The sequence below is a fragment of the Panthera leo genome, chromosome B4, assembly GCF_018350215.1.
Source record: "Panthera leo isolate Ple1 chromosome B4, P.leo_Ple1_pat1.1, whole genome shotgun sequence".
In the NCBI taxonomy this organism is placed as follows: domain Eukaryota; kingdom Metazoa; phylum Chordata; class Mammalia; order Carnivora; family Felidae; genus Panthera; species Panthera leo.
Window position 1 is genome coordinate 70,978,788 of NC_056685.1, and position 23,456 is coordinate 71,002,243.

The 23,456-nt window shown below is 38.5% G+C and overlaps 1 protein-coding gene across 3 annotated transcripts in view; it reads left to right on the plus strand.

Annotated features, from left to right (window-relative positions):
• TMEM117 (transmembrane protein 117) overlaps positions 1 to 23,456 on the plus strand; it is a 485,771-nt gene that overhangs the window by 87,915 nt on the left and 374,400 nt on the right. For all 3 annotated transcript variants that reach the window (XM_042946297.1, XM_042946299.1, XM_042946298.1), the window contains exon 3: positions 2,012 to 2,144. In XM_042946297.1, the coding sequence (XP_042802231.1) occupies positions 2,012 to 2,144 (133 nt within the window). The remainder of the gene's footprint in view (positions 1 to 2,011; positions 2,145 to 23,456) is intronic.

Genomic DNA, 23,456 nt, shown 5'->3' on the forward strand with positions numbered 1-23,456 from the left:
TTTTTTTTTTTTTTTTTTCTCTATTTAGAGTTTTGGCTAGGGTAATGTTTCTGGTTTCCAAATGAAATCTAAATTGCTATTTTAATAAAAGTGAGGTACAAGGAAAAGTTTAGTAATTAAATCTTAAAAGATTTCTTCCTATACTCAATAACCTACATGAGAGCTACTGTCTATCCCTAGAGAGACAATTTCCAGATGGAAATATATATATATATATATATATATATATATATATTTTTTTTTTTTTTTTGCCACATTCTTTTTTTATTTTATTATTTTATTTTATTGTTTTAATATGAAATTTATTGTCAGTTGGTTTCCATACAACACCCAATGCTCATCCCAACAGGTGCCCTCCTCAGTGCCCATCACCCACTTTCCCCTCCCTCCCACCCCCCATCAACCCTCAGTTTACTCTCAGTTTTTTAAGAGTCTCTTATGGTTTGGCTCCCTCCCTCCCTAACTTTTCTTTTTTTTCTTCCCCTCCCCCATGGTCTTCTGTTAAGTTTCTCAGGATCCAATAAGAGTGAAAACATATGGTATCTGTCTTTCTCTGTATGACTTATTTCACTTAGCCTAACACTCTCCAGTTCTATCCACGTTGCTACAAAAGGCCATATTTCATTCTTTCTCATTGCCAAGTAGTATTCCATTGTGTATATAAACCACAATTTCTTTATTCATTCATCAGTTGGTGGACATTTAGTCTCTTTCCATAATTTGGCTATTGTTGAAAGTGCTGCTATAAACATTAGGGTACAAGTGTCCCTATGCATCAGCACTCTTGTATCCCTTGGGTAACTTCCTAGCAGTGCCATTGCTGGGTCATAGGGTAGATCTATTTTTAACTTTTTGAGGAACCTCCACACTGTTTTCCAGGGTGGCTGCACCAGTTTGCATTCCCACCAACAGTGCATGAGAGTTCCTGTTTCTCCACATCCTCTCCAAGGGAATATTTTCTTTAGTGAGAAAATCTATTATAAGATTTCAGTCCTACTCTATTTTAACTGTAGTTCCTATAGGTGTACCATTGCCTTTATTGTTATTTAGGTAACTTTCTCAGGAATGGAGAGGAGTATACTAGACAAAATTTATCTTAGGAGAAGCCAGGGTGACCTACATTCATTTTTTCTTACTCCCATGGTTTGTCATCTCCCTCACCTTTCAGGATATACTAATGCTCTCATTTCTCTTCTCTACCATAAAGGAAAAGCATTTCTGGATTAATTCTGATCTTCATAATTTTTACTTTAGTATTGATCTTAACACGTTTTCCCTCCTTGAAATATTTGAATTTTAACATTCTAATTTTAGCATTTATCTTTGTAAATGGAATTTTAGGCATCATGGTGGAAGTAACCTTTTGCTGGGAGCCACACCAAGCTCCATAACACATGTACATGCTGCCCCACCCCCCCAACCCTTGCCCCTTCAACCCACAGGCCTGTATGCAGGTATGGATATTTTAGCTAAGAAAAAGGCTATGTTGTCTCTATCTTATGACAGAAACTTGAGTTTTCCCTTTAAGTGTTCATGTACCTTCAACACCTGGATCTTTGTATATGTGAATTCTGCTTTGGTTTTATTGACTGGTCAGTATTGGGAGTAGGTGTAAGGAGACAAAAAGCAGTTATCTGTACCATTTGCCTTAAGTAATTTTCTCATGCAAGAAACCAAGAACACATCTGTGAAATAGAAAATAGCGGATAGTAGAGCTCTAATTCATCTTGTTTTCATGGCGGCATAATGAATTATTTCTAAACCATACTCGATTTTCATGTTAGTGTCATTTGCTCCAGGATAATATGGTGTTGACTTAGACTTTGTCCATGATCATTTATTTACAAAAGACCAGAAAGGACATTAACATGGTGGTTTGATCCATAAGGCAATTCTATGGCAAAGTCTTCAGAATATGGGGAGTTAATAGAGATTCAGTGAAGTAAAGTGAAGATGCATGAATTTGGAATTATGATGTACAATGAATTTCTAATACTGTTTTCTATCGCAGGTCAGTTGCTCCGGTTAAAAATGTTTCGAGAGGATCATGGGTCATGGATGACAATGTTCTTCAGCACAATTCTGTTTCTCTTCATATTTTCTCACATCTACAACACGATTCTTCTAATGGATGGGAACATGGGGTAGGTTATCTTTCCCCTTTCTACTGTGGTGAGTGTTATGTTTGAAATTCGTAAAAACTCAACGAGAATTTTTTAGCTTGTAGTAGCCTAACTCTTTGTGATAGTCTACTGTCAGTAAAGATAATCTGTGCATTTTTCTTGCTTAAGACATTTAGAGCCTTTCCTCCAACCAGCTTGTAGTGTTCTACCGTGCTTGTCTTGTGTTCCTTCTCCTTTAGGATATCTCTGTGGAGTAGTTTGAGGGCAGGTAAGAATTTCATTATAGTGACAGAATATGAGAATTGGGAAATCTTACTGACTTGTTTACACTCAGTAAGGCTGGGCTAAGATGAAGGTCTTTAGATTTGCAATTCCTTTGCTCTGCAATGCCTGGTTAAATAAAAGTGTTTGATACTGGTGGCATTTTTTTTTTTTTAACTCTCTTGACAGTTCCAACAGAGAGAACTTTGTTATGAATGGGTCATCTTAAAAGTGGGCCACCCTGTATTAAATCCAGGGTTGTGATCTATACTTATCAAATCACTAATCAAATCACTGTGGCATGAAGATGTACTAACAAGTAGACTGTAGATTTTTTTTTTTAAGTTTCTCCAATTCTCAGTTTGCTCTTAGTAAGGTTTAAGAACAGAATATAAGGAGAAGGGCTTAGCTTACAGCACTAAGAATTAGATTAGTGACAATAATAAACTATGTTAGATATTGTTGTGCAATGAAATAGTTCCCAAGGAGGGTTTTCATCTATCCTTCCCAATAGATTGGAAAGCTAGGTAATATCATTTTCTTCTAAATATAGGCAAGGCAAGATTGTCGGCCTCTTCTGTACTGCAATTGTTTTGATCTTATGTACAGATGTTAGCCAGCACAAAGCTGAGAGGGATAGCTCAATTAAAATTTTTATTTTTTCCCCCCACCATCAAAAGAGATGAACAGTAATGGGAAAGCAGGTTATTTCACAAAGGTTCCTTTTTGGTACCAAGTGGAACGTGAGATTTAGATCAAATGTTCAGGCTTTAAGAAGCTACTGAAATGCTTTGTAGTTGTTTCTTGGGTTTCGAATAATGCCATTTACTGGGTCCATTTTTAAATGATGGAGTCACAGACTCTAACCTAGGGAAGTCAGGACAAGCTTCACCCTTAGCGCAGTGCTGATAGTAATGGAATGGGTAATGGTGCTCTTGGAATTACCCAACACAACTCAGCCTGTCAGAGAGGTGTTGTGCACTGTCAGCACTGGGGCCAGAAGGGGAAGGGACCCATTAAAAACCTTGCATTTTTTAAGCTGTTGCTGAAAATAATACATTAAATATAAAATATACCCTCTTCTTGGAAGTTGACTTCTTTAATTCTTTTTTTTTTTTTTTTAAATGGAGCTAAAGAGGTCTTTGCTAACTAGAAGTTTTTATTCTGAGGGAAGAAGGAGATGTCAAGGTAATAAATTAAATGCAATAATGGAAGACCCCTGGCACACTGTAATGCCCTCAGTAGGTAATACTGAAATGAATCTTTCAGAGGGCTAACAGCTGTTAAGCACTCAGTACCACTACTCAATTAAACCTTACAGTGACCCTAAGTAATAGGTTTTTGTATTCTCTCCATTTTACAGATCAAGAAACTGAGGACCAGACATGTTCTGTCACTTGTCTAAAGTTACATTATAATTAAATCTCTATTTTAGACATTGACAAAGGAGGAGTTGGACTATTAAGTAGTGAATTCTGGTAATACATCCTGCTCTTAGGGTGGCACAGAGTTGATTGCTGGTTGATTCTGTTACTCAGTCACTGTAAGTCTATTAGCTTTGCTTTGTATTTTTAATCTTTCAAGCAGAGTTTGAAAATTGAAAGAAGTAGGAGGCATATGCAGAAAATAAGAGAATTTGTATGCGTCTATTTTAACTAAAATTGAAAGTGATTCTCTTTTATTTTCAGACTAAATACAGTATTCCATGTTTTTACTAACTCTTGAACTCCTCACCAATATGCCTCATCCTTTTTCAGAAGGACCTTTTCCTGAGGGGACTTCTTACTGCAATCCCTTTTTAATTTTTTAAAAAATCCGAAGCAAGGGACAAATGGTTTAGTTCTACTAATAAACAAATTAAATCACCATTTATAAAAGACATATTACCAACTTTAATGACACATGCCATTTGAACTAGTGAGTACTTTAAGGTAGGAATGTAAACTTGGAGGAAAATCCATTCCTAGGGAAAATTGATGCATCTGTGCATTGGGGTTCTCCAGGGTTCACCATGTTATTTGAGGCATTGCCTCATCCTTTGTAGGGCAGGGAATGATGGAGCCAGAGGATGTGGAAAGGATGATAGGCATGTGGATATCATGAGTGACTAGTTTTATATCAGAGGATTGCTGGTGGTGAAGAAGAATCCTGGATTCTTTACAATGAATCTGATTGGCATTGAGGATTCCAGTGTTTCCTGGTTTGTGGCTTCTTTAGGATTTCTGAGAGCATTCCCTAGAGTGATTTGCCTTTTCCCCCCAATTTTAGGATTGATTGTAAAGTTAGGTTCAGCCAGAGTCCTTTGATCCCTCCTTATAGAGAACAAAACCCCTAGGTTTATCTGACCAGAACCTCAAGAGTTTTAGCCAGAACTGGCTTGATGAGAGTCAAGTTGCCTGCTCCTGGTGTTCTCATTGGAGTGAATTCCCTGAAACGTGCACTAGCTCTATGGCATTAGCCATCTCTGGAGAGTCAAGCCAAGAGGCAGTCAAATGGAGAAGGAGAGAGGTAAGTTAGCTGACTGGACTAAAGGGACCAGGGCTCAAGACAGCCCATATGTCCTACTACTATGAGGAAAGTATCCCCCCATTGATTCTCTTTCCACCCCTCTACACCACACCCCACCAAAATGCTGCTGTTTTTGTAACTTCTTTTATGTTTTAAGTCATCAAGATGAAAGTAAACTCATCTTTCTATAAATGTTTGAGGTTGTGGATCAGGATTCTGCTGTAGTTAAGGCTACGATCCTTGGCAGAGTTTTTACATTATAGACATTTTATGAGCGCCTTCATTTTTACACATTGGCTGTCTAAGTAGGCTGTCCTACAAAGTCTTTAGAAACGATGGAAAATATAATGCACACTGATAGACTGTGCATAGCTCTGCATAGCTGAGCTTACCCAGATGTAACAAAAAACCCCAGAGGCCAGGGGCGCCTGGGTAGCTCAGATGGTTAAGCATCTGGCTCTTGGTTTCAGTACAGGTCATGATCTCAGGTTTCTTGAGTTCAAGCCCTGAGTCAGGCTCTGTGCTGACAGTGCAGAGCCTGCCTGGGATTCTCTCTCTCCCTCTGTCTGTGCCCCTCGTCTGCTCATACTCTGTCTCTCTGTCTCAAAATAAATAAATAAACTTAAAAAAAAAAGAAAGAAAAGAAAAATAAAAATCCCAGAGGCCAAAAATGAAGAAAGATCTGAAAACCAGGGCAGTAAGCCTGTGTAGTGACACTCCGAGGCAGTAACATAGGGGTTTGAGTTTACCTCTCATAGCAGGACCAGAGATCAGGATTTGGGCTCGTTTTAGGTGAGAATGGAAACATACACTCCTACCTTCAGTGGTTCTGCAGAGTGCTACAGAAGATGGACTAGAAAATATAACTACCAGCACAGGCAGCATCTAGGAGGCTTGTCTGACAGGCGGGGCTTTGCTTAGAAAAAAGTTCTGAGAAATTCATAACCATAGGCATAATTTTATGGTTTTAATATACATTTTCCTTGGGATTTTAGAACCCACCCCCTAATCCCTGGCCATTCTCTTTTCTTTTCTTCTTCTTTTTTAATGTTTATTTTATTTCTTTTGAGAGAGAGGGAAAGTGCAACACACACGAGTGGGAGAGGGGCAGAGAGAGAGGGAGAGAGAGAATCCCAGGCAGCCTCTGCACTTTCAGCTCAGACCCTGAATGAGGGGTTTAAAGCCATGAACTGTGAGATAGATCATGACCTGAGCTGAAATCAAGAGATGGATGCTTAACCCACTGAGCCACCCAGGTGCCCCCATTCTCTTTTCTAAGTTTCAGGTTCTCCTCATGCACCGTTGACGGGAATGCCAATTGGTGCAGCCACTCTGGAAAACAGTATGGAGGCTTCTCAAAAAATTAAAAATATAATTACCCTAGACCCAGCAATAACACTATTTGGAATATACCTAAAGGATACAAGAGTACTGATTCATAGGGGCATATGTACCCCAATGTTTATAGCAGTGTTTTCAACAATAGTCAAATTATGGAAAGAGCCCAAATGTCCATCAACTGGTGAATGGATAAAGAAGATGTGGCTTATATATATGATCAAATACTCTTCAGTGATGAGAAAGAATGAAATCTTGCCATTTGCAACAACATGGATGGAACTGGAGGGTATTATGCTAAGTGAAATAAGTCAGAGGAAGACAAATATCAAATATTTTCACTCATGTGTGCAATGAGAAACTTAACAGAAGACCATGGGGGAAGAGAAGGTGTAAAAATAGTTTCAAACAGAGAGAGAGGCAAGCCATGAGAGACTCTTAAGTACAGAGAACAAACTGACAGTTGATGGGGGCGGGGGGGGGGGGAAATGAGTGATGGGCATTGAGGAGGGTACTTGTTGGGATGAGCACTCGGTGTTGTATGTAAGTGATGAATCACGGGAATCTACTCCCGAAACCAAGAGTGCACTATATACACTGTATGTTATTAGCCAACTTGACAATAAATTATGAAATAATAATAATAAGTTTTAGATTCCTACTTTTCTCTGGAGCCCCCTGCATTTCCAGAATTCTGGAATTCCAGAAAACTTCTAAAATTTTTCTGGTTCATTATATAGAGCAATTTAGTTCTCTTTCATCTCTACTTCTGTCCACTTTGATTTATCTGGGACTTTTCCTTTCATAACCAAAATCACATTAATGCATTTTGCAGTCAAAGGAACCAGGACCCCAAGAGGAATGGCGCTGTGTTCTTGGAATCCCAAAGGGGCTGCTGCTACCGCATTTCAGTTTTGTGTTGTTTTTAAGTTAGCAATTTCCTGTCATTCAATTAATGTTTAATTAACTGTCTCTTGGGAGCGAAAAGGGAAGACAGTCAAAGAAAAAGAGGCAAAGGAATCAGTTAAGTTAAAAATTAGGGTTTTGTGGTAATCCCAGTCCCGCAATATGCTGCATTGTTCCCAAACAGGACTGCAGCCTCAAGAAAGAGACATTAGTAGGAAAGAAACCAGACCATTTCCTATTTCCTTCCACAGTGATGGACTTGCCTTGGTTAAAAATGATTCTAAAGACATTTTTATTATTTTGTTTTATCTATCTATCTATCTATCATCTATCTATCTATCTATCTATCTATCTATCTATCTATCTATCTGCTTGTTTGTTCATTTTTGGAGAAAAGGAACGCAAGCAGGGGAGAGGGGCAGAGGAAAGAGAGAGAATCTTAAGCTGGCTCCATGTTAAGCATGTCCTACGACCCTGAGATCATGACCTGAGCTGAAATTGAGAGTCAGACACTCAACCCACTGAGCCACCCAGGCGCCCCTAAAAATGATTCTAAATGACTCCCCCCCACCCCCCCAGTTGTTTTGATTTCCTCTGTGTTCAACTAGGTATGTTAAGACCAATCCATTTAGAAATCTCTGTTTGACAGAAATAGAGGTGTGCTCGAGTCCACATTGTGGTCTTTAATTAATTAATTAATTTTCTTCAAGTTTTTATTTAAATTCCAGTTAGTGTTAGTTTCAGGTGTAGAATCTAGTGAGGTTGAGGTCTTTACTGACCAGAAACTGAGCAAGTCATATAGGGCTGGGAAGAGTCTTTTTTTTTAGTGTTTAGATACCTACACCCTTTGTGACATCATTTTCTGAAGAACTTCTTAGTCATGGAATTTCTACGGCATCAAATGTATAAAGCCCTAATTTAGGAAATGTTTGCCTGGACTTCTCAGATATCTCAATTCCCCAAAGAATAACATGTATAATGTATAAGGAATGAAATGGTACGAAAGCAAGCACGCACGCTCCAGTTCTGTTCATAAAAAGATTCTGAAAACAGCCACTTGGTGGCAGCAAAAGGCATGTTTTAAGCTTAGACTGCCTCACCATGTGGTAGGCAGGTTTTCTCTGAAGAGAATCTTCTTTCGAATTTTTGAAACTTGGGTTGAAATATTTGCCTCCTAATTGTTAGTGAGCTTTCTGAAGAAACCCACCTAGTGATCTCTATAATAAGTACTTATTATGTGATGCACTTGGCCTCTTTATGTTCTAAAACAAGTTTAAATAATAGTATATATAAACACATAGGCACGCATGCACACACACACATATACACACATGCATATATATACATGTTTATAGACTTATTCCAGTATTACAAGGATAAATGTTGTGTTTAGCACTGAGGAAATTAGACACTTGACAGACTGATAAAATTTCCTCTGTGAACTGGAATAACTTTCCACAGGGTGCATCCTACTTAGGGCAGGATATGAAGAAGCTGATGTTTTCTAGTGATAATGACAAAGTTTTCTTCTTCCTAATACACATCTTTTTCCAGAGAAGTGTTACAAATATTAATTAATACATCAATATGTGTTAAGTATTGCCGAGACAAAAATTGAGAACTGAGTGAGACAAAGTGATTTGATTCAGGCAAGTTTGAAAATAAATATTAGCGTTCATATTCAGAATCTGGAAAAAAATGAAGGTAAGAATTTGGTGATGGGTGTAATGAAAATGGAATAGATCGTCTCCGTTCTGTTCTGTTTCTGATCAGTTTTAGTAAGTAAGAACTTATGTGGAGAGCTCATTAAATGTCTGGGTGTGGTAAGCACATTCAGTGGATGTGCTGTAAGGGTGATAGGCCTAGGAGTGGTGACAGGAGGAAATACTTAAAATAGACACTTTCCTAAAATCTGAGATGCATGGCTTTTATGTACAGAGGGAACAACAAAAGCAAGCAAGAATGAGTAGGAAAAAAATGACCAAGCAAGAGACTGGCACAGACTTGTCTACAGGCTGGATGAAATGGTTCAAGCGCTAATGCTCTCTCAAGGGTATGTGCACAGCTGACCTAGACCTTAGCCCCCATGCTCTTCTTATCCTCATTTTGTAAAGAATGACTGTTACTCTGGTCCATCTGTGTGTCCATATGTCATATCAGAAAAGATTGATTTATAGCTTTAGTTTCTGTTGCTAGAGGTCTAGGTTTCGGCCCATTATTTTTCCCAAAGTTGAGTTACACTTTAATGGAAAAATTCAGGGTGAAATTTCACTCCATGCAGTACTTTTCTCCTTCCTATGTCCACTATTTTTAAAACCTTCACTAATGCTTTCAGATCCCTTACTCAAACATTTTTTTCTCTTTCTGGTCACCACTGATCTAGATAGTTACAGCCGTGGTGCATGTTTCTTTTTGTTAAGAACCCTGATTTTCACTTGCTATTTTTCAAGTACAAAGTTGGTGACCTGCTACCATTGTTTACACTGGTAGCTTCCTTTGGAGGAAGGGACGTTTGTGTGTGTGTTTTGTTGTTTTTAAAAGTGCTATATTTATTTTGGGAGATGGCAAGAAAAAATTTAAACGGTCTTTTGTAATGTTAAACACTACAGTTTTTGTATGACCTAAACTAACAACACTATTAATGTCCCAAATTATCCATTTAAATTTTAGTAAATAAAAAGAGAGATCTATTGTTTTTCAAGGGGTGGGCCTAGAGGGACAGATGAAGGATGGAGTCCCTGGGCCGGGTTTAGAAGCTGGGATGGGGGGAAAGCTTGGCTGTAGGTATTCATGAAGTCTGAAAATACTTGAGTCAATAGCTGAAAAGCTTGATTGGCTGCTAATGCAAGGCTGAATGCAAATTCTGCTGGAGTGGTGCTTTACATAATTTGTTGGCTTCATTCTTAATTAGGCTAAACATTGACTTGCTTGTACGATTAATTCACAATAATAGTACAATTAATTACCAAGGCTGGGAGTAAGGGGCCTGAGCTGGTTGCTGAGAATGGGCTGGAGAGAAGAAAAGTTGGAAGTGAATGGCTGGGTCTGGTCGTGGGGGCTGACCCAGTGGGGTGCTGGAGGGAGGGAGGCAGGCTTGGTGAGAGAGAAAGGGAGGGAGGGAAGGGAAAGGGGAGTGGGTGGGGGAGGGTCGGGCAAGGGAGAAGGAGAATTACTTAGCCAGCCAGAGGCAGTATAGCAATAGGGCACAGTTGGCTGCTTTTAATGGTATTGGTTTCGCATTACTTGGTTTTGATAGTACAAAGGTAAAATAGCGCAGCACAGCCAAATTATCACGAGTTTACTGTAAGTGTTGTCTGAATTGATGAAGTTTTAAAACACTAATGAAAAACACAATCGATGTTGCATCCTTATTACTGTGTGCGAGTGCATTATTATCTGTCCAGAATTGACATTGTTTTGACACACTTAAGAGGTGTTCCATGATCCTTGTTTACAGTTGCTTATTTCGACTCTCTCATTAAATAGTTTATCAGCTTGTTACAGGGGAAAAATTTGAATGCGGCAATTGAAAGACCTGGACTTTAGCCCCATCTTAGCCGCTCACTGGCAAAAATAACTTGGAAAAGTTAGACCGTTTCTCATTTTTAAGACATAGGTTGCTGTTACAGGATTGTTACTGGGTTTACTATTATCAACCTCACCATTATTATTGTTAATCTTGGGGAAATGCATGCTTCCAAAGTGGAGAAACAAACTAAACATAATCTCGGTCGCCATTGGCTTTGCTTTGTACGAAGGGCAATGTGTTGTCCTAGAAATAGCATGGACTTGTGTGCTGACACTCTTTTTTGCTATGTGACCCCAGGCAAACTTCACTATCGGAGCCACATTTCCACTGATGCAAAATGGGGATGTTAGTACTGCCTTAAGGTTGTTGTGACAATCAAAGAAGACAATGTGTGCAAAGAGATTGGTGTGCTGCCCACCATGTAATGAGCTCCTAATAAGTGTTAGTTGCTTTTATAATAATAGAAAATATATTTTAGTTTCTCAAGTACTTTAGCTCTCAGTAAGTATTAGTTATAATGATAACAGTAAGTACTTCGGCCATTATAACGAAATGATATAATACATGTCAATGATCTTACTACTTTATTGTCATTACAACTATGGTGATTATTATCAATGTATGCAAACTAGCACTAGTAGGTCTTCAATAAATATTAATTTCCTATGCCATAATAGTACATAATACATAATCTTAAATATACTTGCATTATAGAGTCAGATTAGTATATGCAATACATAGCACTCAGTTCAAGTGCTATGAATGCATCTTTATGAATATACATAAACTGTTCCTTATTTTTCATCAATGAAAAGCAAATACACAGAGCTAATATAATATTTAATCGGGATTCAGAAGAGGAAATCAAACATATATTAAGTTACTAAATGATTATTTGCTAAGTTTGTCTTTTTTGAAAAGAGGGAACATTTGGTGAAATTATTGATGATAACATGGGAATTACTGACGTGGCAATCATGCCTATGTGCATGTGTGTGAATATCCATTATCTAGAGACTGTGTAATAATGAATATCTTTAATTTTCATCTCAGTCCCTTTTTCCCAGTGGTGAACATGTAGGAAATCATTACTTTCCAGGCATGAAAAGTTGATGTATATGATAGCCTGAGGCTTACGTTTTATCAGAAGTTATATAGTTTAATTTAATAAATGAATAAGAGGGACCCAGCACGAGCTGAGAAAGTGACATTTCGGTGACAAGTAACCCCCTTTGTCACCTATTAACCCCATAGTTATTCTTGAGGGAATCAGAGAACCAGTAAACAGAATTCTGTTAATAAAATGTTTCATCATTCCAATCGTTCCCTGTCAAGGTAACATCACTTGTAGCACTGTTGTGTTCGCTACTCTGGCTGCTGAGTCAGGAATGTCTACAACTTCTACTCTTGCACCGGATCGGGAGGATAGTGCCTTTCTGTGGTAAAGATAAATGAGCCTCGCTTGTGTTTTCCTCGAGAGGAGAATCTCATTGGAACTGCTTAGCTTCTTTCTATTTCAGTTTCCTTTAGGCTACTGCCAGGGTACCCTGATGTTCTACTTTTTTTTTTTTTCTTAGAGAAGCAAATGTGCATAAAATACTTGAACAAGTTAGTTACAAAAGACATAGAAAAACATCATATTTAAGTAATGTATTAAATGGATACCCTTACCTAATTGAAAAAAAAACCTGCTTTACATCCTTTACAATAAAAGATTAGTAAAATATACACAAAATATGAAGACAGAAAAGGGGTATTAGATTTTGACTTGTATTTTGTAGACTACATAGTTTAATTCTCTCCCCCCAAAATGCATATTTTAAAAGATGAGGAGGATGGTTCCCAGGGATGTTGCAAAGCATTAAGATGTTCAGCATTCTGTGTAATAATAGAGAAGAATATATACCACATGTGCAGTTTTTTAGGAAAAATGTTAATAGATTTCTTTGCTTCAAGATCATCCATATACTACCTAAATATGCACATTTAAAACAATTTTTTTAATGTTTTATTTATTTTTAAGACCTAGAGAGACAGAGCATGAGTGGGGATGGAGCAGAGAGAGAGGGAGACACAGAATCTGAAGCAGGTTCCAGGCTTTGAGCTGTCAGCACAGAGCCCGATGCGGGGCTCAAACTCAAGAACTGTGAGATCATGACCTGAGCCAAAGTCAGATGCTCAACCGACTAAGCCACCCGGGCGCCCCTAAATATGCACATTTTTAATATAAAATGTATATTATATGTAATAGCATATGTTACTCAATATACTGTTATACATGTATATGTATATATAATATTTATTAGATAGTCAAATTTATTTATTAAACCATTTTACTTTTATTAGAGAATTTGATGTGCAAACTTAAAGCTAAGCATATAAAATAAATCATTGATCAGGGCACCTGGGTGGCTCAGTTGGTTAAGCGCCGGGCTTTTGATTTTGTCTCAGATCATGATCTCACAGTTCGTGAGATTGAGCCCCACATTGGGCTCTCTGCTGACGACGCAGAGCCTGCTTGGGATTCTCTCTCTTTCCCCACCTCTCCCTCCCCCTCCACCTCCCCTGCCCCTCCCCCTGCTCGTGTGTGTGCATGCACTCTCTTTCTCTCAAATAAATAAACTTAAAAAAATGAATCATTGATGATAAAGTTATAAGTAACTACAGAGAGATAAGAGGTTGTAGCTTATACTGAACCTTACAGTGACATCTTAACTGAATATGTGGATCTACATAAACTGATAAGTAAACAGGATTATATAGGTCTTAAATGAGCAACAGATATGATATGTCTGTTAGGATCATGTTAAGTTAACACAGGGCTCAGCAGAAAGGACAGCTAAGCTACAGAACATCAGCTGCTTAAACAATTCACTTGTCTGGATAGGGTGGCCTTGATTATCACTTTACTACATCATCTAAGGTAAGTCAGTTTAGGGTAAGTTTCTAAAAATTCAATGACCTAAATTAAACTAGTAGAAAAGCTAGATTTGTGCACCTATTTGGGGAATTGCTTCTAGAGACTTTATTACCTAGACTCATCAGGCTTTGGGAGGGTTTTTAATTAAAATTCACAATAGCCATTTTTCCTTATCTTTTGTAGGAGCAAGGTATCAGACACTGTTGATCTGTTTGAGATCAGCCTCATTGATTAAAAGAACATTTTTCAAGTACCTACTTTGGGCACTGATTACCAGTTACAGTTTAAAGACTGATCTCCTTGAGATCAAACAAGTATCTAGAGCTCATTCAGCTCTGGAGGCAGGTCACAGGCACATTTTTGTCATAGCCAGACAATGAATGATGATGGGTTACAAAGACAAGGTAGGAGTCTAGGGCAAGGAGATCCAAGCCAAGGTTGGCAACCAGAGGTTACCTATCATGGTTAGAGACTAAACTCATAGATTACTTAAGAATCAGCAACAAGGCAGAGCTAAAGTCAGGAGTTTTGGAGAATTTAATGAACACCGTGGATCTTCTTCCCCAGCCTCCTAAATTTTGCGTACAGTGTGATGGAGTTTATGGGCTCCATGTTAAAAGCCACTGAAGTTGGTATCTCAGAATTAGAACACTGAACAGGAGGCTCCAGTGATAAGATCCTAAAACTAAGATTCTACCAGTCAGGATAGGTTAGAGTCTGTGTCAGTAACAAACAAATCCAAAATTTCAATGGCTTAAGACAACGAAATTTGTTTTTTACTCACACTACATTTCATTGTGAGTCGGTTGGAGGACTCTGCTTCATCATCCTCCCTCTGGGACTGTGGTTGAAATAATAACTACATTGTAATGTTGAGAGTTGCTCCTGGAGTCTCAGGGAAGTAATTCAACATTCTGATGGAATGTAACTTCTCACAACTTTTTTTTTTAACTGTGTAAAAAACATCTTTCTTTTTTTATTAAATTAAAAAATTTAAAAAAAATTTTTAATGTCTATTTATTTTTGAGAGAGACAGAGACAGACTGTGAGTGGGTTAGGGGCAGAGAGAGAGGGAGACACAGAATCCAAAGCAGGCTCCTGGCTCCGAGCTGTCAGCACAAAGCCTGACATGGGGCTCGAACTCATGAGCTGTGAGATCATGACCTGAGCCAAAGTCAGACGCTCAACCAACTGAGCCCCCCAGGCACCCCAAAATTTTTTTTTAACTTAAATTTTAGTTAACATACAGTGCAATATTGGTTTCAGGAGTAGAATTTAGTGATTTATCACTTACATACAACACCCAATGCTCATCACAACAAATGCCCTCCTTGATACCCATCACCAATTTGGTCCATCTCCCACCCACCTCCCTCCTTCAACTCTGTTTGTTCTGTATCACTGAGAGTCTCTTGGGGTCTGTTTTCCTCTCTCCTCTTCCCCTTCCCCTCCCCCTGCTTCCCATATGTTCATCTGTTTTATTTCTTAAATTCCACATATGAGTGAAATCATATGGTATTTGTCTTTCTTTGATTGATTTATTTCACATAGCATAATAATGCATTCTAGCTCCATCCATGTCATTGCAAATGGCAAGATTGCATTCTTTTTGATAGGTGATTAATATTCCATCATATATATATATATGATATATGCATATATATATATATATGATATATATATATATATATCATATATATATATATACACCCCACATCTTCTTTATTCATTCATTAGTTGATGGACATTTGGGCTCTCTCCATAGTTTGGCTATTGTTGATAATGTTGCTATAAATTTAAGGGTGCATGTACCCCTTCAAATCTGTGTTTGTATCCTTTGAGTAAATACCTAATAAGGCAGTTGCTGGATCATAGGGTAATTCTATTTTCCATTCTTTTGAGGAACCTCTTTACTATTCTCCAGAGTGGCTGCACCAACTTGCATTCCTATCAACAGTGCAAGAGGGTTCCCCTTTCTCTGCATTCTCTCCAACACCTGTTGTTTCTTGTATTGTTAATTTTAGGCATTCTGACAGGTGTAAGGTGGTATCTGATTGTGGCTTTGATTTTTATTTCCCTGATGATGAGTGATGTTGAGTATCTTTTTATGTGTCTGTTAGCCATCTGGATGTCGTCTTTGGAAAAGTATCTATTCATGTCTTCTGCCCATTTCTTACCTGGGCTGTTGTTTTTTGGGTGTTGAGTTTGTTAAGTTCTTTACAGATTTTGGATACTAACCCTTTATCAGATATGTGATTTACAATTACCTTCTCCCATTCCACAGGCTGCCTTTTAGTTTTGTTGATTGTTTCCTTCACTGTGTGGAAGCTTTTGATTTTGATGAGGTCCCAATAGTTCATGTTTGCTTTTGTTTCCCTTGCCTTCAGTGACATATCTAGTAAGAAGTTGTTCTGGCCAAGGTCACAGAGGTTGCTGCCTGTGTTCTCCTCTAGGATTTTGATGGTTTCCTGTCTCACATTTAAGTCTTTCATCTATTTTGAATTTATTTTTGTGTATGGTGTAAGAAAGTGGTCTAGTTTCATTCTGCATGTCACCGTCCAATTTTCCCAACACTGCTTGTTGAAGAGACTGTCTTTTTTCCATTGGATACTCTTTACTGCTTTGTTAAAGACTAGTTGACACACAACTTTGATTAGCACTAATTACTTGGCCCCAACCAAGCACAAGGAGACTGGAAACTGTATCCAGGAAGAATTAGGATATCAGGAAGCACATAATCGCTTCCTAGTTGAGGTAAGAGTGGCCGCATATGGTAGTCAGTAGCATTATTCCAGGTACATGGTATGATTGCAGTTCCCAGCCTCCTTCTGCACTTTCTAACAAACAGTGTCTTTCTTCCTATAAAGGGGATATATATATATATATATATATATATATATATATATATAATGATTTTTACAAAATCATTGTAACTATGATGTGACAGAAAAGGAATGAATGAATTTCACATCAAAATCTGATTGATGTGTATGCAGAATCTAATCTAGTTGTATGCAGTGTTAATATCATATGGCCAATCGGGTAATTAAAAGCACAGTAATTGATCAGAGAAATCTATTTGATAGCAGGAAGGAATGGTTTCAAGGTATTATTGATCGATTGATAGTTAACATGCTCTGGTTCAGTTCTTGTGTACCTCTAGTATACATTTTGATTTGGTGAATATATTCATTGTGTTGGGTGTTTCTCATGTCATGTCTGTTCTGAACACTTTCAATGTCATCTATGATTATTAGAAATAAATGAGTTGAGTTAGTGGATTTAGGAGAAAAGACACTGGTCAGTGGGACCTTATGAAGATACGGGTAAATATATAATTTGTCAGAGAAATTATGAGATGTTTTGCCTTCTTATGTCTACAAAATTGAGATAAGTCAAGAACACAGCTGGAATTTGATCAATTAGAATAGAGAATCCAACTGAGGCTGAACTTATGCACTCCTCCTGGTTGCCCTGGCAACAGGGCCCCCTTTCCATGCTAGCAATATTATAGTGTGAGTGAAGAAATAATTGGAGGTACAGAAATATTTGTTCAAGTCAATTCCTCCTTTTGGGAAAGTTAAGGAGGAGTTTGCTAAAGGCAAAAGATGAGGTCATGAGAGGGGAAGAATTTGAATTAAAAAAGAAAAAAAAATAATTAAGTTGAACCTGAGCCTGAAAGCTTCTGGGCATAGCACTGCTCATAGCAATGTTTCTTCCCGACTTTGGTTGAAGGCAGAGTAGATAGTAAATCACATGGTTGCATATCTACGTTATCTCTTCCATTGTAGCCCAGGAAAAGCACTGGACTGGGAAATTGTGACCTGTATAATTGGCTTGGATTGGAGCCATCTGCTTTGTGGATTGCTCTGCCTGCTCTTACAGCTAGCCAGGAAGTTCTCATTTGCCCAGAAGGGTTAAGAGGGAGTCAAAACAGCCTTGCCCATATTTTTCCTGTGAATTTAGCTTACTTTGTTTTTAATGTTGTCCTTAGGTGTATTTTATCCGTGCCACGTATATCTTTCAAATTCTGCTCAATAGTCTCAGCCTTTTCTCCTTTTATTAAATATATGTCGACTGTGCACCACTGCTTGGAGAACAGAGAGATTGGGAGGAGTTAGCAATGAGCATTTCCTGTTTCACTTCTGCCTTTTCTTTCTCTGAACCCTTCCCACTAGCAAAAGAAGAGGATACAAGGTGATCCCTTTATCCCATTCCCTGTAGCCAGAGTAAAATAAGGAAGAAAACTACAAAGCATTACTTAAACTGTGGTGTCGGGGCACTCTGGCACATATGGTTGCCCTACCTAAAATCAGTAGGAGAGAATAAAGAGAGACCTGGATAGAAAAAGGATCATCTGGGGATGTTCTAGAAAGAAGACTTGGCCTTGATGCACACTGAATATTCCTGGACAGTTGTAATTACTTTGTAGCCAAGTTCAGTTTCTAATAGGGACCATGAGATTGTTTCAAGATAAAGGATCTCATGGCCTCTTGTCCATGAATAACTTGTATCAGGTTAGAATATAGTAAGAATGAGTTCCTAGAAAGTTTTACAAATCCATGTTCATAGTAAAGCCTCAGGAAAGGCCTTATTATTGACCAAAGTGTGGTCAAGGTTAAGGACTGACTGACCAAGTGAATTCCATTTTCTGCTCCCATGACTATTGCTTAAGAAAATTTAAATACGTTCCATTTTGCTTAAGGCAAACCTATCACGCTCCATTTTTTTTTCAACTCAGATCCTGATTGGAGTAAAGGCGGACCCCTGTCATAGGAGAAAATGACAGTAACTGTATGCAGTGGGCAGCCTTTGAGGTGGTCCTGATGTTCCCTGCTTCTGATATTCAAGCCAGTGTAGGGTGAGTGTAGGTTGAACCAAGTGGCTAGCTTTTAATGAATAAAATATAGTAAGATGATGGGGTATTATTTCTAAGATTAGACTTCTATCTTGTTTGCCTTTTTTTCTGTCTGTCTCCATCTCTGTCTATGTCTGTCTGTCTGTCTCTCTCTTGGAACCCTTACTCTGGAGCAAAATTACCACACACAATTTCTGTAGTCTTATGGGAGGCCTGTGTGGCAAGGAGCTGTTTCCAAACATCCCTCAAGGACCTAAGACCCACCAGCAGTCATGTGAGTGTGTTTGTAAGCCAGGCCTCCCCAAATCAAGCCTTGAGAAGACTGTTGCCTCTGCTGGTGTGGGAATTGTAGCCTGTGACCTGGCCTCTGAGCCAGAGGATGCTGTTCAACTGTGCTCAGATTCCTGACCCACAGAAATAGTGAGATAATAAATGCTTACTGTTACAAACCACTACATTTTGGGATAATTTATTCTTCAGCAGTGAATAGTTAATATACTGTACTTAAATAATGGGTTCTGTGTGATGAAAATGTTCAGAAAGAAAAAAAAATACATAGACACAGACACACAGCAGACACACACACACACACACACACACACACACACACACACACACATCTCGAATTGCCACAAAACAAATTCCCTTTGTATGCTGTGTAGTTTTTCCTATACTCTTCTTCAGTCTCTGCACTAATTTTATTTTCTGCTCCATGCTTTTCTGGATATCGTCCTCCATGTTGATGGTGGGGAAACGTTAAAGCTGTCCCATAAAATATTAGCAAGTAATCAACAGAGAACCCAGTCTCAGGCTTAAAGACCATGCATTGCATCATACAGTGTATATTTGGGAGAAGCACTACAGGTCTTTCTTAGGAAAACCAAAAGGAAAATTTTCCTGTGAGTTTTCATAAAGAGAACCCTCTAAAATGTAGAGAATGACATCCTCAAGAACATTCCTAACAAATCCTTACAGTAAATATAACAGTGAATTTTAAATGTTTGTTTGTTTATTTATTTATTTATTTATTTATTTATTTATTTATTTGGAGTGAGAGAGAGAAAGCAGGGGAGGGGTGGAGAGAGAGAGAGAGAGAGAGAGAGAGAGAGAGAAAGAGAGAGAGAGAATCCCAAGTAGGCTCTGTGCTGTCAGTGGAGAGCTTGACACAGAGCTCTATCCCACGAACGGTGAGATCATGACCTGAGCTGAGCCCCACAGGTGCCCAACAAAGAAGATTTTTTTAATGTTTTATTTATTTGAGAGAGAGAGAGAGAGAGAGAGAGACAGAGGAAGTGGCAGAGAGAGAAGAGGACAGAAGATCCAAAGTGGGCCCTGCACTGTCAGTGCAGAATCTGATGCAGGGTTCAAACTCATGAACTATGAGATCCTGACCTGAGCCAAAGTCGGTCACTTAACCTACTGAGCTACCCAAGCGGCCCAATAATAATTTTTAATGAGCTGTTTCCTTCCAAGTCTGTCAATATGGTCTTTATTTCTAGTCTTAATGACTAATCTAATTGTAGGTATGGCACCCAGGTAAAACTTAACTAGCTTCCAAGGAGAATGTCTTCCATATTTGCCCTTTTCAACAACAGCAAGCTGATACCACATCAGAGAGGTGTTAGTCAAATTTCTTCCGCAGATGGTGGGTTGTCTTTTAAGAATGGTTTAAAGTTCCACCTTGTGACCAAGGAAAGCATAGTTGGCAGGTAACTTCTTAAATTCTTTTCTAGGTATAGAATTCTATGATCTTTTTCCTCAAGCCTAATTTTAGTATTTGCTACAGAAAAGATAACATATTTGGCTTGAAAAACCCGCTGAAGGAATGTTCAGGCAACTTCCCATACTATTCTGACTGTAGGGGTAGCTAAAACGCTACAGGATTTTTCAGTTTCTTTCTTTAGCACAGTACAGATTCTTAGAGTCATCAGATTATAGGTGCCATATACCACTTCAATTTAGGAATAATGGTGTCATGCTCTTTTAGTTAGGCATGAGAAAGTACCTGTATTTAAAACTATTTCCAGACTTGGCAGTTTTTACTGCAGCCTGCACATGTGCAAATAATTCTTACTAAAATCACTTAACACTTCCTCATGAGCCATGCGTGACACACTGATTTATGAGTATATCCTTTTAGTAGGAAATGAGTTTGAATTTTACTTTAGGAAGTAAGAGTTATATTGCAAGCGGAAATATAAAAAGATAGATAAAAATCCTTTCAGGTAGTAATGTCACAACATCTCTAATCAAAGAAAGCACAACAGAGCCATAGGAATATCCTTTTACTTTGTAGGATGAAGCAAAAAAATTCCCTTTAATGTTTCAAAAGAGGATAGAAGCAAAATATTCTTTGTGATAGACGTTTGTTAATGTGCAGTGCAGATTTATTATTATGTCTTCAAAAATTAATTTAAAATCACACCCCCCCCCCCCTCGTATAAAGTCCTTGGAGGCTTCCGGCATTCACCTTGTACTTGTTCCATTCTGTCTTCTAGTAACTTGGTGATTATTCCTTTCACTCACTAAGAGGCTTTAGCACCTATCTCCGTCTTGCTCTTTGCCACGAGTCTTGACATCATCCTGTGCAGGTCCCAAATCTACTTGGTCACCTGTGATCTCCTAGTCAAACCAACCAATGGATATCTCTCAGTCTTTATTTTGCTCTACCAGAGAGGGGGAGGGAGCTCTAGCACTTGGCACTTAACACCTTTCCTGCCATCTTGAAACCTTCTTGGTTTCTGATGCCATACCTTTCCCTCCTTTCTTTATTCTCTCCTCTCATGGTACTGCTCTTACAGTGTTCTTTAGGCTCCCATCACTCAGGGTTGTAGTCTGATTTTCTTATTCTATTCAGGCTCCTTGAATGAGATCGACCCTTTTGGCTTGATTGACTATTTTTATATGTGTGATTCTAAAATATTTATATTTATCCCTAATTTTAGTTCTGAGTTTCATGTCATACTAATATCTATTTGAGTATATCAACAATATTCAAGCTAAATAAATCCACAGTTGAACTCATTTCACACCCCAGACCCCACCCCTGCTGGCTTCCTCTGTTCCCTACCAGTGAATGGCTCGTTAGCTAACCAGTTGCTAAGGCCAAACACTTAGATATTGTTCATTCTTTCTTGTGGTCCCTTATCTCAGACGTGCGGTAAATCACAGAGACTCTTTGATTCTACCTGTTAAGTGTTTCTCAAATCCATCTACGTAGACCTATCCTTACTGGTACTCTCCTAGTTTCTTCCTTGGATTTCTGCAGTGGCTACCCCCTTCTCATTCATTTTCCATACTGCGGTGATTCCTCTAAAACCTGGATATTCCTGCTTACAACTCTGCAGTGGATTTTCATTGTCTTCATAATAAAGTCCAAGTTTATAAGGCTCTAAATAATGTGGCCCCAGCTCACCTCTTTATTCTGCCCTTTTGTTCCTTTTGCCAAAACACTAAGTTCATCCAAAGTGAACTTCTTTTATTTCTATGAATAAAATTTGCACTTTCTCACCCCTGGGTCTTCAAATAAGTCCCTCTACCCACCACCCCCTTTCCCATTGCTTATTCTCTGGCTAGCTCATATTTATTCAGGTGTCTCCTTAGATGGTCTACTTAAAGGTCAGGAAAAGTGTTCCTTCTATATGTTCTCATAATATATGCATCATCCACATCATAACATTCACCACACTGTGTTTTAATTGCCTTTTAACCCATGTATATTTCCTATCAAATTGTGTTTTGAGGGCAGTGTTACCTACCAATGCTTGACAATATTTTGATTCTCCTCTTCTTCTCAAATACAGAGATTTTATTTCTGTATCTCTGAGCCCTCTTACAGTTAGAGCATGTGATTGTAACCAGAAGTGATGTATGCCATCATTGGCCCAGGCCCTGTCCCTGATGCATGGTTCTTCATGCTTTGTTCTTCTAACGTGGCCTCTAAGACCACATGATCCAGATGGTTCAGCTACCAGGTGATGAGCCTGTGTCAGCCCAGGTCCCTGAGTGAGCGGAGGCCCATGCATGGCACAGGTAGCATGAGTGAGAAACAAACAAACGTGTGTTGTGCAGAGGCACAGAGATTTTTGGTGGTTTATTATCACAGCATTATCTAGCCTGTTCTGTCCAATGCAGGCAGGGCTTGTGTCTCCGTCCTTTGCTGCGGTATTAACTGTACCTAGTGCAGTGCCCACCTGGCACATATTAAGTACTCAGTAAATATTTGTTGATTGAGGGGACTTACTGAGTTTTCCTTTCAAAAGATGCATTAATTAGCAACATATAAAAGTGACATTTAAAAAAATTTTTTTTCTTAATGTTTATTTATTTTTGACAGAGCGGCAGAGTGTGAGCAGGGGATGGACACAGAGAGAGGGAGACACAGAACCCAGAGCAGGCTCAAGGCTCTGAGCTGTGAGCACAGAGCCTGATGCGGGCTCAGACTCATGACCAGTAAGATCATGACCTGAGCTGAAGTTGGACGCTTAACTGACTGAGTCCCCCAGACACCCTAAAAGTGACATTTTAAATGATACTCCAGTGACCTGAAAGTGTTAACATAATTCTTAATTGTCTAAGTTGCTTCCAGAGAATGCATGACTACCACATATAGGAAAATCTTACAAATACTTCAATATATTACCCAACTAAAAGTAACACTACTGACACCACACATTAGTTAGATATGTATTTCGAGTACTTTTTCTAGGAGTGATGTATCCACAGGGCTACTGTTTTACTACTGATGTTTTATTTATTTGTTCTTTAGCTCCAGTCAGCCTTTCAGAACTTTTCAGCTCACTCATCATATTTTGTCAGCCTTTCTCCATGACAGGGTGTTTACAGGTAGGATGAAAATATAAAGCTACTTTACAACCGGAAGTTGTTACTCTGAGTTAAATGATGGATGCATGCTCTTTTTACAACATTGAGGTACTTTTTATGTCACATCAATACCTAAATATCTACCATCTGAAGATGCCAGTTGCAGACTTGGCTGGGCTGATATCTGAT